The 16475-nt window shown below is 35.8% G+C and overlaps 1 protein-coding gene and 1 pseudogene across 1 annotated transcript in view; one reads left to right on the top strand and one right to left on the bottom strand.

Annotated features, from left to right (window-relative positions):
- Positions 1-774, bottom strand: part of WDR49 (WD repeat domain 49) — a 153244-nt gene extending 152470 nt beyond the window's left edge. Inside the window, exon 1 of the mRNA XM_012752204.2 lies at positions 332-774. Within this exon, the coding sequence (XP_012607658.2) occupies positions 332-496 (165 nt within the window). The 5' untranslated portion in view covers positions 497-774. The remainder of the gene's footprint in view (positions 1-331) is intronic.
- A 7110-nt stretch (positions 775-7884) lies between these two features.
- LOC105864356 (tubulin alpha-1C chain pseudogene) lies at positions 7885-9226 on the top strand (annotated as a pseudogene).
- The last annotated feature ends 7249 nt before the right edge of the window (positions 9227-16475 follow it).

Below are 16475 nucleotides of genomic sequence, written 5' to 3'. Positions count from 1 at the left end.
TGGTTTTCCTCACAGCCATAATTTTTTGTTTTCCAAAAATATGTTGATCTCTAAGAAAAATTTTGTCCAAGAATAAATCATTCTTCTTTGATGGTTATGATATGCCATGGTAGCAATTTCAAACTACATAATATATTATTTGGTCCAAAGAACTGAGGGATAAAGTTACCAAGCACATCATGTTAAATCCAGGCCTGACCAATTATTTCCAATACCCTGCTACAACCATTAAATATATTTTTAAAAATTTTAAAAGTAAAATGTCTCTAATTTTCATCCTAGTCTCCATAAACAACTCTCAAACTTTCTGGTCAATAAGCTTCACACTTACCTCAAAAGCCCTCTGTATTTTGACAAAGTCTGCCACACTGAGTTGGTTCTCAAGCAGGCTTGCGGCATAGTCTTCGTCTGCAGTTACACCTTCTGTTCTCTCGGGGCTCTTTGGCCCAAGCTGTGACCTCGAGTTTAACTCAAGTGCAGCATTTTGGGAACTCATAATGGCTTCACCTCTTTTCAGAAGCCTTCAACTATTTCTATATGTTTTTCTTTCCTTTCAACAGGTGCCTTTGAAAAGAAACCCAACTTAGCAATAGAACTCCAAAATGAAAGTACAGACCTTTCAAGGCAACACAATTAGGTGAAACGTTCACACGTAGGTAGGAAATAAAAGCCCTCAATCGTCTCACTTATTTGATTCCATTGTTTATTTTCAAAACCAGTTGAATGGTTTTAAAACACCCATTCCTTATACTCTGTTTAACTTGGTTTGATTAAAAATGTGTAAAGCTCCTCCCATTTTCATAGTAATTGACATAGAAAACAACTTCTAATCCTCATTTTAAATGCATTAGATAAACTACTTCTCAAAATCTCTTTGGCTAACCTTGCTTCCATTAACATGTTGTAGTTTTCAAATCCATTTTCTTGTCCGTAGGTGGCAGATGACGAAGCTGCAGTTTCGTACCAATGCCAATGAAGTGCTTGCCTCACTGAAGGCCACCTTCCCAGAAATGTGGAGTTGTTTGTTTCATCTGTTCCTGATGCCTTTGTATGTTTCCTGGCAACCAACATACAGCCAACCAAAACTTTTCCTTTCCCTTCCTCTTCCCAAGTAATGACTGGAGGTTTAAATATATAATGTGAATGTTGAGTGTTTTTTTAAAAGGACAGTTCAGCCCACTCATTTTTTTATTAAACTTGTATTATTGAAAATAATGTTTACAAATATATTTTCTATGAAGCATGTTATGTATTATGAAACAACATGATTAGTCAAAGAAAAGAGCATGGATTTCAGAAATTATATTTATGCACAGAAAATATTTTATTCTTATATAATAAGAATCCATTTTTTCATATTCTCTTTGTCTTAGTTTCTATGTGTAAAAAAGGAAGGGTTCAGAAAAGCTTTCAACTCATTAAAAATGTGGGGAAAAATACAGCATAATATAATATGACAATCTAATGATAAAACAACTTGCAGTGTCATCACTGGTTCAGCTAATAATAATGACAATGAGGTGAAAAAGGAGAAAAGTTCATTTTTTTGAGTATTTACCATGTACCAGGCACTGTGCCAAAACTTTACATTCATTATCTTGTTTAAGCTTCACAACAACCCTACAAGGCAGATATGACCATTACCCCCATTTTACAAATAAAGAAGAAAAAAATGCCAAAGTTGACACAGTTAATACGCTATGAAATAAGACAGAATGGCCCCAAGCTTCAGAGCCTGCACTACAGATGGATGCCCTCTTTGCACCTTCTTTGCATTTCTGCAAACTGTAACACTGGCACTAGATATTCTCCAGGGTCTCTTCCATTCTGTTTACTAGATACATGCATGGTACAGCATAGAGAAGGAAGCATCCATGAGCATTCCTATGCCAGTGTTAGAAAAAAAAATAAAGTTTCATCCACACTTCCATTAATTCATCCATCTATTTGTCAGGATTCATTCAAAAAACCATTTAGTAAGACTCTACTTTACATCAAGTCCTGAATTGGACCTGGTGCCCACCCCAGGACCTTTGCCGTCTTTTCAGAGCAATTACTTGTCTGGTTCATCCTTTATGCCAGTTCCAACCTCTTACTGTTTATAATGCTGTTTGAGAGAATTCTGAAGGCATGGATAGGCCCAAAGAAAAAGAGTGGCATTATAAATTATAGATATGCATCATGAGCACAGAAGGGCAAGGGAGCATATTTACAACAAATCTGCTTTTTCTGGATTAGCCCTTCCTGTAACTTAAGAAAACATCTTTAAGTACTAATATTATAAATTCCCCTAAATTATCTCATGAAGGTGCACAATTTGTCTTCTTACCATCCTGGTTAGTGAGTTAATAATAATTTAGAGCTGGATCAGCCCATAAATGTTTGCAAAATGTTTCATGGTGATATTCTGGAAAGCTAGGCTTAGTCCAGTAACAGACACTAATGAGGGAAGGAAGAGGAAATAAAAAAAAACCATACTATGAGGCTGCACTGGAGAAATAGGTATCCCACTGGCTGACAATGCACAATTCTCTAATTATTCTAAGACAGCCAACCTTCCTGGCCTACTTAGCTTCCATAAAGATGCGGCTTTAAACTAATTCTCATTAGTCAAAACAGGAAAGTATAATGAGCAGCTAACAAATAACAGTAGAAGTTAATCAATTGATACAGTTTTCTTGCTGTAAAATTATGGCATTAGAAATAATTCTTGATCATAAAATCTTAACTCTAACCTTTTTTGTTACTCTGTGATTAATTTTCAGTTAAATTTCTGCAACACTGTAAAATCAATCCATAACTGGTCTCTTGACTGCTAAATTTTAACCCCCTGCTCACCATGAATAAATTACGATTTTGTGAAAATCTGCCACATGACCAGTCCAATATTAGGCTCTATGGGGAATGCTGCAGTGATGAAACTGTCTGTGCTCACAGTTTAGTCGCAAGAACGCCAACAAAAAAAATTGACACTTGCTCCCTTCTCTGGTAGGGACCAGGCAACACTCCCTGGCACAGTGGAGCACTTAAGCACTCAAGGGGCAGAGTAAGTCGACACATCCGCTAGCCTTTGCTTCTCTTGAAACCTTGGGAATGAAAAATTGCCCCCACAGAACAGATGCCCCCGTCTGTGTCCTTATCAACACTCATCAGTCCACACCCAAGTCCCTGCTCTCTTCCTCCTCCATAATTTATTCCCACCAACATAACATAAGGCTACTTGCTCTTCTAATTTCTCTTCCCTTTGTTTGTCTCCTATTCACACTTGAGCCTATTCTAACATTCTTAATTTTTGCCTAAATTCTCCAACTTCTCACCTGAACTGAAACTAGTTTTCCCTTACTACCCTCATCTCACACCAAACCATCTTAAGCCAAGGCTGCTTCTTGCCATAGTTCCTGCTTCTCTGGGATGAGAAGGAAGGTTGTCTTCCCACCATCTTCTTGCCCTTTGAACCCGTGCCTCCCCAACATGGCCCCAATGATGAAATACCCCATGGCTCAGGTTAAAAGGAACTTCCTCTCAGATGCTAGAGGAAAGCACCAATTCTGCCTTTGGCACCTTTTAAGCCCTCAGTAAATAGTATTACTTTCTTTCCTTCTTTGTTCCTGATCATCCCGGTTAGGATTAATTACTCCTTCTACTCTGCAACCACCGTGTTTTGTTTTTACTTTAACCATAGCACTTTTTATTTCTGCTTTGTAATATAATTAGTTGTCTGTGTATCTGTCTCTCCCACTAGGTTAACTCCCTAACAACAGGGATGATATCTCACTAATGCATGTAGTGTTACATTGCCCAACCAGAGCTTTGCATAAAATACACAACAGTACATTGAGATATGCTCATTTGTAAAATAGGATGGGTGAAAGCAACATCAAGGAAGGGTCCTGGGAACAGGTGGCATGAATCAGAGAGAGAAGCAGCATTCTGTGGAAAAATAAAATTAATGCGAGAAAAAAATTGAGACTGTATTTTCAAGCCACTTACCACAATGAATCGCTCAAGCACTTTTTGAAACAAAGCATTTTTTATTCATACAATTTCTTTGTAATATGCAAACAAGTGTCGAGACTCTCCTCTTCTGTTGCAGAGGCTGCTGTTGACACCGGAAAGCTAAGATCAAGGAGATACATCTCTGTAACCACCATTGCTCAGAGACACATATTACAGTAAATGTTGGTTTTAAATTAATCCTATCTTTTGAGAAAGCAGTTTCTATGTTAACCTTGGAGAACATAATGTTAGCCTTTTTTTTTTTTTGATCTGCTGAACAATGTTCAAAATAAAAAAAACCCTGCATTTGTAAAACAGCATTTCTCAGGCTTTTCTAAGTATTTGAACACAGAATTCATGAAAAAATATCATAAAATAATTGCATACATAACTTTACAATAAATTGCATGTCATCATAAGTTAAGTTCTAGTTGAAGCAAGCAGTGGTAGCCAAATTTAAAAATACATGTGGAAGTAGAATATAAAATTGAGGGAAAATGCTAATTATTGACTTCAATGTTTCAATTTATTTGAAAAAACACCACTGTAATTTTATCAGTAGGCACTCAGGATCCACTGAATTTAATATTGAGAACAATGCTTAAAGTATTCATACGTTCAATCTGTTTGTGGAATTCCGATGAGCATTCTCAACTGCCAATCACTTTGAGTCCTTCTTTGCATTGACAACCCCTTCTCTTGGAAATTCAGTGTCAGTGTTTTCAGTCATCAGTGGGGCTTTCACTAGAGGCCACTTACTGGGCAATTACACCAAACTGGGTTACCAAATCCCTTCATGTTTCTGCTCTGAGAATACATTGCATTCTATTCTGCTTGGAACTTTAGAACAGTTTGTCAAAGTCACCTTGATATTGAACACTTGCATTCATGTTTAGAACCATTAGAAAACAGTCATAAAATCATTGCTTGAAAGAAGCCACTGAGAATCCAGTTAAGCATTTATTGATTGCCTCCTTGAAGAAAGACAGAAAGCAGGTAAGTTGGAAATTAATAATTATTGAGTTCATAATATATGCCAAACACTGTGTTAAGCACTTTCAGAAATGTTATTTTATTTAACCTTCATGATGTCCCTGCAAGATACTTAATATTTTTCTTTTTTTAACTGATGAGGGAACTAAAGCAAAATTAAGCATCCCATCCCACTTCGTATAATTTTCAAATTGTATAATAATGCTATAATAATATAATAATGCTATATTATACAATGTATAATATAATAATTGTATAATATAATAATGCTAATAGAATTACACTATGCACTCTAAGAAACTTACATAGATTATTTCATTCAATTTTTCTGAAAACCCTATGATATGGGCACTATTATTGTTACCATTTTTAGATGAAGAAGATGAGGATTAGTTAGATTAAATAACTTGTCTAAGATCACCCAGCAAGAACTAGCAAAGCCAGAATTCCAATCCCACATCTTTCTATGTACTCTGTAGTTATAAAGCCATATTCAGGGTAGCCTGATAAACACCATAGTCAATGCTAATTGTTTGGGAGCTAAGATGTGCAAAATGTAAGAAAATAAGGAAGTACATACTAGGAAATGAAGTCAGAAAGACTTAGAATTTGGAGTGAGAATATTGGTTTCAAGTCTTGGTTCTCTTATTTTCAGCCCAATATCTTGGGCAGGTTGAATCATTTCTCAAAATGAAGATAGCAGAATTGTTCATCTTGTAGAATGGGTTTAGGGTTAAAATGAGAAAATACAGTGAAAGCTCTATGTAAAAATATTATGCACATGAATTAACATTAATATTAATACACAGTCAGAGTAAGGCAAATTTTCTGCAACCTTGGGGAAATAAAGTAGGAGTTCATAAAGGGATTAGAATATTTTAATTGTAAAACAGAATGAAGCAAAATTATCCACATCATGACATTTTGCGTTGAAGCTGAGATTCTGTAATCATTTTCATTGCTTCCAGGAAGGTCTTATATCTAAATTTATTTCAGAGAGCAATGCTATCTCAGTATTTCAAGGTTAGTTATTAAATTTAATGATTGTATTTGTGAGTGTGCGTGTTGTAGTTTTGTCACTTTTAAAAAAATATTTTCTGCCTTTGGATCAGTGCTAATAGCAACTATAGAAGTCTTCCCTAAGAGAGCCTGGTCTATTTGGTACTGTCTGAATCTATTTTTAATAGCAACAGAAATGATACTCAAAGCAGTGTAACTACTGTCTCTCATAATGTGATGCTCTTAGATTGCTTGAGTGCCCAAATCTCCAGAATCAGACATTTTGTTTATAAAGCATTAAAAAACTCTGTTCTAGAAGAGAAGTGGATTTTAATTTAATATGGTCTCACTGAATGGCTTAGTCCCAGTGGCATATGTTTATATGCATGCATATTATATATACATATACAAGGACATACACGGAGAGAGAGAGAAAAAGGAGAGACATGGGACAGTGTAAGATTAGGAGTTTCTAAGACAGGTTGCCTCACAAGGGTGAATTGTGGGAGGTTGCTGTGCTTTGGGTAAGCAAGTGACCATTAACTGGGATGACAGAGGTGTAATATAAAGAGAAAAGTATCTCTAAAGGGGATAAAATACAATGGGACAAGAGCTCTAAGTTCAGAGACAGGAAATCTGGATTTTAGTGCAGTCTCTACCATGTCAATGTAACTCTAAATATTTACCCTCTTTGGGCTTCAGTTTCCACAGTCCTAAGTGAAAATAATAATTCCTACATGCACACTTCAAATCATTGCTTCGAAGCTCAAATGAGATCATGTATGTGGAAATAGTTGTTAACCAGAAACGGCTATGTAAATATTTTATTTGTTGGTTGGTTCATTCATTTATTTTAAAGTATTTTTATGTGACTTAACATGTGTGGGGCATCAATTGGTGATACCAATGGCTATAAGTTGTATTAGCATTAAAAAGCATAAAGTCTACAAAATAACATAACCCATCTACATGAATCATACAGGTAAAAATGATATGGATGAAATACTATGTGAGTTAAGGAAAAGATTGCTTAAATATATATAGTTGAAGAGGCATGGTAGATGGAGTAAAAATGGCTTTGGAAGTGGTGACATTTTAATTGGTGTTATGGCTTGAATTGTGTGTCCCCCAAATTCACATGTCGAAGTCCTAACCCCCAGTACCTGAGAATGTGACCTTATGGAATAGGGTCATTGCGGATGTAATTAGTTAAGTAAGATGAGGCCATACTGGAGTAGGATGGGACCTAATCCAAGATGACTTCTGTCCTGATTGGGAAAATTTGTATATGAACACACGCGTGCATGCGCGCGCACACACACACACAGAAAGCCATGTGAAGACTGGAGTTTTGCTGTCATAAGATAAGGAGCTATCAGAAGCTTGGTGTGAGGCCTGGAATAGATCCTTTCTCAGTACTTGCACAGGGAGTATGCTCTTGCTGATGCCTTGAGGTCTGATTTCTTGCCTCTAGAACTGAAACAATAAATTTCTGTTGTTTAAACCACTGAGTTTGTTATTGCAGCCCTTGGAAACGAATACAGTTGATTATGTGGAAATATAGAAGACAGCTTATGGATAGAAATGCATGTTTTAATATGTTTATCATTATTATTAAACTAATGTAAAATATAAATAGATACAATCATTATAATATAATAAAATATAATATTAAGCATCTAACAAAGCATTTGGCACATAGTAGGCCCCAAATAAATATTTACTGAATCAATCATTTGTTTAATAAACAAAAAAGAGATCACATAAAGAAGAATGGATTGGCATCAAATACATATATTTTTGACTCCTCCTCCTCCAGACTTCTTGGTAGTCTGTTAGTGGGAGATCCTTGCTGCCATCCCCTCACCTTCTCGCAGGAGCCTGCAAGTCCCTGTCATGCGTGAGTGCATCTCCATCCAGATTGCTGGTGTCCAGGTTGGCAATGCCTGCTAGGAGCTCTACTGCCTGGAACACAGCATCCAGCCTGATGGCCAGATGCCAAGTGACAGGACCACTGGGGGAGGAGACGACTCCTCCAACACCTTCTTGTGTGAAACGGGCTCTGGCAAGCATGTGCCCAGAGCAGTATTTGCAGACCTGAAACCCACAGTCATTGACCAAGTTTGCACTGGTACCTACTGCCAGCTTGTATACTGAGCAGCTCATCACAGGAAAGAAAGATGCTGCCAATAACTATGCCCGTGGGCACTACACCATCGGCAAGGAGATCACTTACCTCCTCTTGAACCAAACACACAAGCTGGCCGACCAGTGCACAGGTCTTTAGGGATTCTGGGTTTTCCACAGCTTTGGTGGGGGAATTGGTTCTGGGTTCACTTCCCTGCTGATGCAACACCTCTCTGTTGATTAAGGCAAGAAGTCCAAGCTGAAGCTCTCCATGTACCCAGGCCCCCAGGTGTCCACAGTTGTAGTTGAGCCCTACAGGTCCATCCTCACCACCCATACCACCCTGAAGCACTCTGATTGTGCTTTCATGATAGACAATGAGGCCACCTAAGACATCTGTTGTAGAAACTTCAATATTGAGCACCCAACCTACACCAACCTTAACTGCTTTATTGGCTAGAATGTGTCCTTCATCACTTCTTCCCTCAGAATTGATAGAACCCTGAATATTGATCTGTCAGAATTCCAGACCAACCTGGTGCCCTATCTCCACCTCCACTTCCCTCTGGCCACATATATGCCCCTGTGATCTCTGCTGGGAAAGCCTACATGAACAGCTTACTGTGGCAGAGATCACCAATGCCTTTTTTGAGCCAACCAACCACATAGCAAAATGTGACCCTCGCTGTGGTAAATACATGGCTAGCTGGCTGTTGTAAAAGCGGTGATGTGGCCCCCAAAGATGTCATTGTTGCCAATAATACCATCAAGACCAAGCATACCATCTGGTGTGTGGATTGGTGTTCCATTGGCTTCAAGGTTGGCATCAATCACAGCCTCCCCCATGGTACCTGGTAGAGAGCTGGCCAAGGTGCAGAGAGCTGTGTGCATGTTGAGCGACACCACAGCAGTTGCCCAGGCCTGGGCTCACCTGGACCACTAGTTCAACCTGATGTATGCCAGGCATGCCTTTGGTCACTGGTACATGGGTTGGGGGATAGAGGAAGGAGAGTTTTCTGAAGTCCATGAGGACATGGCTGCCTTTGACAGGGATTAGGAGGAGGTTGGAGCAGATAATCCTGAGGGAAAGGATGAGGGTGAAGAATATTAACCTGCCTATTATAATTTTACACTGTTGTCTTGGGCTATTTCATTTATTCTGTGAAACTGTCCATCGTGGCCCTAAATTGTCAATAAAAGTGATGTTCCCATTAAAAAAAATACACACACACACACACACACACACATATATATATATGTAAATATATTCTTGCTTTTCTGGTCAATCCTCTACTTGTCACAAAAAAAAATCAGAAAATCTACACTCTTATGAAAAATGCTGCCATTTCACCTTTGTTTACTCTAAGAAATTCTGTCTAGGAAAGCAAAGAAATGAAAAGAAAAAAAGGCAATAGAAAGGAATTTAAAACTTATAAAAATCAAAGTTCTGAAACAAACTGCACTTTAAAAGATTGAAAACTATAGTTCCAAGAGAGGATACTGCCACAATAAATATTTCTCACAGAACATAGTGCTCCTGAACATGGTGCCTCTGATTAAAAGCCCTGAAGACCAAAGGCCTCTATTTCTCCACAGCAGGAGCAGCAATTGTCAAATTAATATAGGAAGTACACTCCTAAATCAAGCTGTTGCAAGTGTACTTATAGAGAAAGCATCTAACAAAATGCATATAGAGCTTTTGCAATCATTGCCTAGGCCAAATGCTGTCAGAGAAAATGGATCTCAATTTACTCAACACATTTTGGTTTTGTAATTTGCAAGATTAACTCTTGCCATTGTCTGAAAAAATATGAGGTTCTTTAAAGCCAAGCTTTAAAAATGCACTGTTGAATTAGTTAGGGAGTTATGCATGTTCAGAGAAGATGATAGGAGTGCTAATTATTGTGTTTACGTCCACTACAGATGTGTGCGGGTGGGGCAGTAAGCTCCGGAAAAGGAGCTTATCAACCTATTGGGAAAACACAGTGTGGTAATAGTGTGGCTTTCGACTTTACCAAGTGGGATACTAAATTTTGGGAAGTAAGTCAAGTTTTCAATTAGGGGTAAAATGATACGAATCTATGAAAATAGCCAGCTGCATGACCGTGGGGAAGTTACTTAACTTCTCCGGTTTCAGAATCTTCATCTGTTAAATTAAATGATTAAATCACATGATCTTAAAGTTTCTTCCAGTACCTAATTTTAAAAGGAGGGGGAGGGGGAATTAGAGTGCTGTGAACTTTGTAGAAAAAGATGCTATGTGCCCCAGGTAACATTATTGAATTCATACTTGACTGTGAACATTGTAAATACTTTTAAAATAATGATAAATGAGCTAGATGTTCATGCTGAGGTCACTGGGGAGCTATGGAAACTTTTAAGCTGGGAATGTAACGTGATGAGATGTGCACTTATGAAAGATTATTGATTGCCCAGTGGGTCTCACCTAGTTAGTTTTACAAGTGATCTAGGCAGTTTTTTAAAATCCAATGCCCAGCCCTACTCCAGAACAATTATTTAAAATCTCTGGAGGTGGAATCCAGGCACCAATATTTTTTAAAATTAGTCAGTTGATTCAGTTGTGCAGCCAAAGGTCAGAACTACTGGTTTGAAAGGAGGCAAGACCAGCTAGGAGGCAATTGAGGTAATAAACTCAACAGGTGATGATGACTTATGTATAGACTAGAAAAACATCAGAGATATAAGACTATTTGATGAGTGCAGAGAAGAATCCAGAATGGACATCAACACAATCCTGAAATATCTATGCAAACTTTTGAATTCAGAAACCATGTTAATATTTTAAATATTAAAAAATAAAGATTGAATAAGGATGGGAAGCACACTAAAATTGAATACAAACAGAAAGTGTGCCTAACCAAAGGACACCACAAGGGAAAAAAAAAGTCCAAGGAAGTTTAGGGCACAATACCTCGACTATATAATCTCAATTTATGGGGAAAAAAAGTACCACTTGTGCAAATAAATATTGACCTCTAATGGATTTCTTGATTATGGCACAGGTATAGCTATTTTGAAACAATGTTGTCCATATTGTAAGATTGTGCAAATAAATATTGTTTTATTTTAGGAATTAGGGTTTCCATTGTAGCAGAAGGGAGATAAAAATGTGGAAGGGGGGAAGGCAAGAAGAATTCTGTGCACTTGGGTAGGATGTAGATTAGTAAAAATTTACACACACACACACACACACACACACACACACACACATATGCACTTCTTTTCTAGCTCTGATGGCTGTGACACCCCAGTTGCAATGAGCATACTCAGAGCCCAGCCTTTTTTTTTTTTTTTGCAGAGCCCAGTCTTAAATGGATAATTCCAGGGCTAGAACAGTAGTACAAGATGAACCTGAAATATTTTGTTACCTAGAAAGAAAATGCTTTTCAAATGATAGACAGATCAAAAGGAAATAAAAGAAAGCATAAAGGGGCTCCCAAATCAGGATCAATTTGAGTATCAAAATAAATAATGACAGCAATGGGTAACAATGAGAGAGGGAAATGTTGATAAAATTAGAAAATCATTATTTTACAACCAATTTTAGTAATAATTGATTCAGGAACATCAATGAATGAACATTTCTTAGGAAATGAAATACTTATACAATTTAAATTTATTTTCCCTGCAGATTATTTATAATTGCAGAAAGAAAAGAGGTACTTTTCAGTTGAGCAAGTTACAGAAGTTAGCCATCACCAATAACTGGACAGACATCACGTGTATCCTGATGAGATGCTCTAAGAAGAACCCAACACCACTTCTGCAATACCCCTGCCAAAATGTGTAACTGAGATTAGTAATTCAACAGGCTGACAAACCCAAATTGATGGAATTCTATAAAACACACAACTGTCCCCTTCAAAAAGATGTCAATGTTATAAAAAGACAAAGAAAAATTTAGACTGAAGATACATGGCAACTAAATGCACTTCATGATCCTGGATTGGCTCCTGATTTGGGGATGGGAGGGTGGGGAGAGGGAACAGTATTGGAAGAATAGACAAAATTTGAATATGAACTGTATAATAGAAAATAGTATTGAATCAATATTAAATTTTTTTAATTTGATCATTGCCTTATGGTTATGTAAAAGAATGTATTTATTCTTAAGAGACATATGGTGAAGTATTTAGGATAAGGATCATGACACCTGCAATGTTTTTGACTGGTTCAACAATAATGACAATATATATTATATGATATAATAAATGCTCATGCATACATATGCATATATTATTGTATGTATTAAATGCAGTTTTGTATCTTTAAAATCTTTTCCAGCTAAAAATTAAATGAAAAGTACAAATTTCAGGATTTGTGCTTGAGCAGTTATAGCACCAACAGATGCACAGCTGAGTGTGAGGACAATCTCACTCAGGGAAGCCACTGGCTCTCGGCTCACTTGGGCTTTTATACCTGAAAGTCACATAGCACCTTCCACCTGCCCAAGTGTCCGTGACTAGAGCTCAATCTCCAGTGCAGCCTGCATCTCATTAATACCAGCTATTCATTTCTCCATAAACACTTGCAACAGTGAAGTAGAGGTACATGAATCATTACAGTCCTTAGCCAATATTCATTTTCCTTAGGTCTAGTATACATAAACTTGTCATTCCTGGAATTAACGTGGCAAAGGTGATTTTAAAAAAAGCTCAAATGCCCAAGCATTTCTGAAGCTTAAGAAAAGGGTACTGAACAAGTTATTAACCTTTTCCTTCTAGATGTTGCACAAGCAGTTTGGGTTCCCTACCCAACAACTATTCCCTGCCTCTTCCTTGTTAACAGAATACCCATTTCATACAGAAGAACATTGTGCCTGACCCCAAGCAAGACAGCCTACTTTTCCAGATTCCCTTACTAGTAGAAATGGCCACGAACCACAATTCTGTCCAATGACACCATGTGTGGAAGACTGTTAGGGACCCTGGAAAGGCTTTTGCTTTACTGATAAGACAAGAAAGGTACAGCCTCTTCCATTTATCCTGCCTTAAATGTGGACATGATGATTGTAGTAGCTAAGGAAAAGACTACGAAAACTTCCCAAAGTCCATATTTGAGACACTCTATCATAATCAGCAATGTCCTTTCTCTAAATTTCTTATGTAAAAAAAAAACATCTATTTATTTAAACATTACTTTTGTTGCCTGCAACCTAATGTATTCCTAACAGATACAAGCAATTAGGAACATGATAGTAATAATAGCAATGTTAGTTTTCTGAGAACCAGCTAAGTGGGATGTCCAATCAAGAACTGGATATGAATGTAAGAATGTGTTTTCTTAGGTGTTTTGTATTTTGAGAAGACTGGGAGGGACTGTTGGGGAGGGAGACAAAGATAGGAAGATCAGTCCAGAGAGCAGCATTCTGTCCACTGTTCACAGCAAAGCCACACTTAAAATCTCTATTTCTCTGTTTTTTATATTTTAAATATACAAGGAGGCAGAGGAACAAATAAGGGTTGTTTTCATTTGCACTTTTCTGCTGTTACCTGGGAAGTATCTGATGTTTTTGTGTTTTGTTTTTTCTCTCATGTAGGAAAAAGTGAAAAACAAAACAGAAAATTCTAGATTAAATTCTGATTAGTCAGGGAAGTTTTGTGGCTAATAACTGTGTAGACCAGCAGAAGGAAGAGATTTAGATAAATAAGAGAAGAAAAATGAAATAATGCAATGAGTAAAAAAGGTCAGTGAGAAAGTGATTGAAATGGAAAATATGCAAAGGTCTAACGTATTTTTAATTGATGCCCCAGAAGGACAAAAACAATGGAACACAACTAATATTAACTTAAATTGTAATTTAAGAAAACTTTCCAGAAATAAACGACCTCAATCTATACATAGAAAAGGCCCATCAGGTACCAAAAAAAGGAAAAGAAAAAAGACCTGGAATAATCATTTTGGTACATATTGTAACTTCTCAAAAACAACATACAAAGCAGGGCAACAGTGAAGCCACATTTTCAAGAAAGTTAAGGAAAGAAAATGTGAACCAAGGATGCTGTCAACAGCCAAAATGTCCTTTAAGTATCAAGACTATAGAAAAATAATGCTGAACACGAAAGAATTCAAAGAATACTGTATAGATGTGACTTTCCTGAGGAACCTACTAAAGGATGAACTCCAGTCAAGAGAAGAATGAGCAAACTCTGCTAAAATGACTAACAGAGAACACTTCATATAATTAGTTGTAGAGTTTAGGCAAATAATGGAAACATGGGTAGAAGAATAACATGTAACATTCTATGTTTTGATGAAATAGAAAAATGTGAGGAAAAGGGAGAGAAAAACAGAACAATAGAATAAGAATACTGACTGTAATTTAGGTAATAGCTGAAAGTTAAAGTATATGTTTTAAAACTGGCATACCAGATAGTAAAAGTTTAAGTACAAAGAAAAGGGGATTAAGACTATAAAATACCAATATAAAGCAACCACTTGAATAAAAATATAAACCTTCCTAAATAACAAAAGGAATTTTTTTAAAAAGCAAAAAGGATACATCAAATAGAAAAAGATATACAGTAACTACAACATAATACACACAAAATTTTTAACAAATAATATAACAGAATTAAGCCCAAACATAACAGTCATATCAATAAATGTGAATGGTAATTAACTCAAGGGCAAAAAATAAATTTTAAAAATTATTAAACAAGACAAAGAAGAACACTTTACAATATTAATATTTCACATTTAGGGTATAACTGGTTTTGTATATACAATGCAGCAACCACCTATATCAAACAAAACCAAAAGATGCAGAAAGAAATAGAAACAAACTCACCACTAAAAGGAGACTTTAACACACACTACTAGCCAGGTCAAGTGAATAAAAATTAAGTAAAGGTATATAGGAATTAAACAACATAGCCAATAAAGTAGACTTTTTGGATATATATTGAATATTGAATCCTAAAAATAGAGAAAATATAATCTTAAGTATGCATGAAATATTGTACATGAGAGAAACTGAACATATATTAGGGCGCAAAAAAAACAGGTACTATAAAGTAAAATTACCACAAACACTACTTGGTGATCACAATGCAGTAAAAATAGAATTTAAAAATCATAACAAAAAGGTCCTTCCACTTGAAAATTAGATAGTCTATTAAAATTAGCTCTTAGACACAATAGAAAATACAAACAAAAATTACAAAATTTATGAAAAATTATAAGAGTATATTCTAAGCAATAATCAGAAAATATTTCATAGCACTAAATATCAATATCAATTTAAAAAATGAATTAACTGAAAGAGCTAGAAGAATAACAAAGTAAAATAAAAGAGACTCCATGGAATAAAATAATAAATATTGGACCAGAAATTAAAATGTAGAGAAGAGAAAAACTAACGAGTATCAAATTAATGAGTGAAGTCCTAGAAAAACTGAAACAACAAATGACTTGCTAGTTTAATAAAGAATAAAAGAGAGAAGTGCAAATATACAGAATAAAAAATAACAAGGGAGAAATAACTACTGATATAGAGAATTAAAAAAAAAACATAAAAGATTACTTCAATGGAAACGCATGTGAAAACCAAGAGAAAATAATTTTTTTAAAAACACAGTTTAGCAAACTGATCCCTATAAAGATAGAAAGCTTAGAAAAACCAATTTGAACAGAAGAAATAAAGTTTTAAATAAGTTACTCTACAAAAAAGTACCAAATCCAGATAGTTTAACAGGAGAGTTGACTACATAAAAGAAAAAAAAAAAAGTTTGCATGGCAAAAGAACATCATAAAAAAGTCAAAATTACAAAAAGATATAAAAATGGTCCTTAAACAAGAAAGATGTTTAACTTTACTCCTAAGAAAAATGCAAATCAAATCTACAATGCAATTCCACTTTTCACATATCACACCAGCAAAAATTCAAAAACTTGACAATATATTGTTAGTGAAGCTGTGGGGAAAGTCTTGCATATTGCTGCTGGAACGTGAAACCTTTACGGAAAGGCAACATTAACAAAACTACAGGTGCATATATCCTTTGATTTAGTAATCCCACTCCTAGGAATCTACTCTGCAGATTTAACTTAAACAAAACAGAATTATATATGAAAGGTCACTCATTGTAGTATTATGTATATTTTTGCAAAATATTAAAAATTATCTAAATGCTCATGTATAGAAGATTCATCAGTTTAACTGTGGCATCTACACACCAAGAAATACTACCAAAAAAAATAAAAAAATAAAGGAGAAAGATGTCCATGAACTTACATGGAGTGATTTATGAAGAGAAAAAGGCAACATGCATTAACAATATGTACATGTGAAATAGCTAATAAGCACATAAACAGATGCTCAACGTCACTGTCCTTATG

The sequence above is a fragment of the Microcebus murinus genome, chromosome 1 (assembly GCF_040939455.1).
Source record: "Microcebus murinus isolate Inina chromosome 1, M.murinus_Inina_mat1.0, whole genome shotgun sequence".
Lineage (NCBI taxonomy): Eukaryota > Metazoa > Chordata > Mammalia > Primates > Cheirogaleidae > Microcebus > Microcebus murinus.
This window is presented reverse-complemented; position numbering and strand designations above follow the sequence as displayed.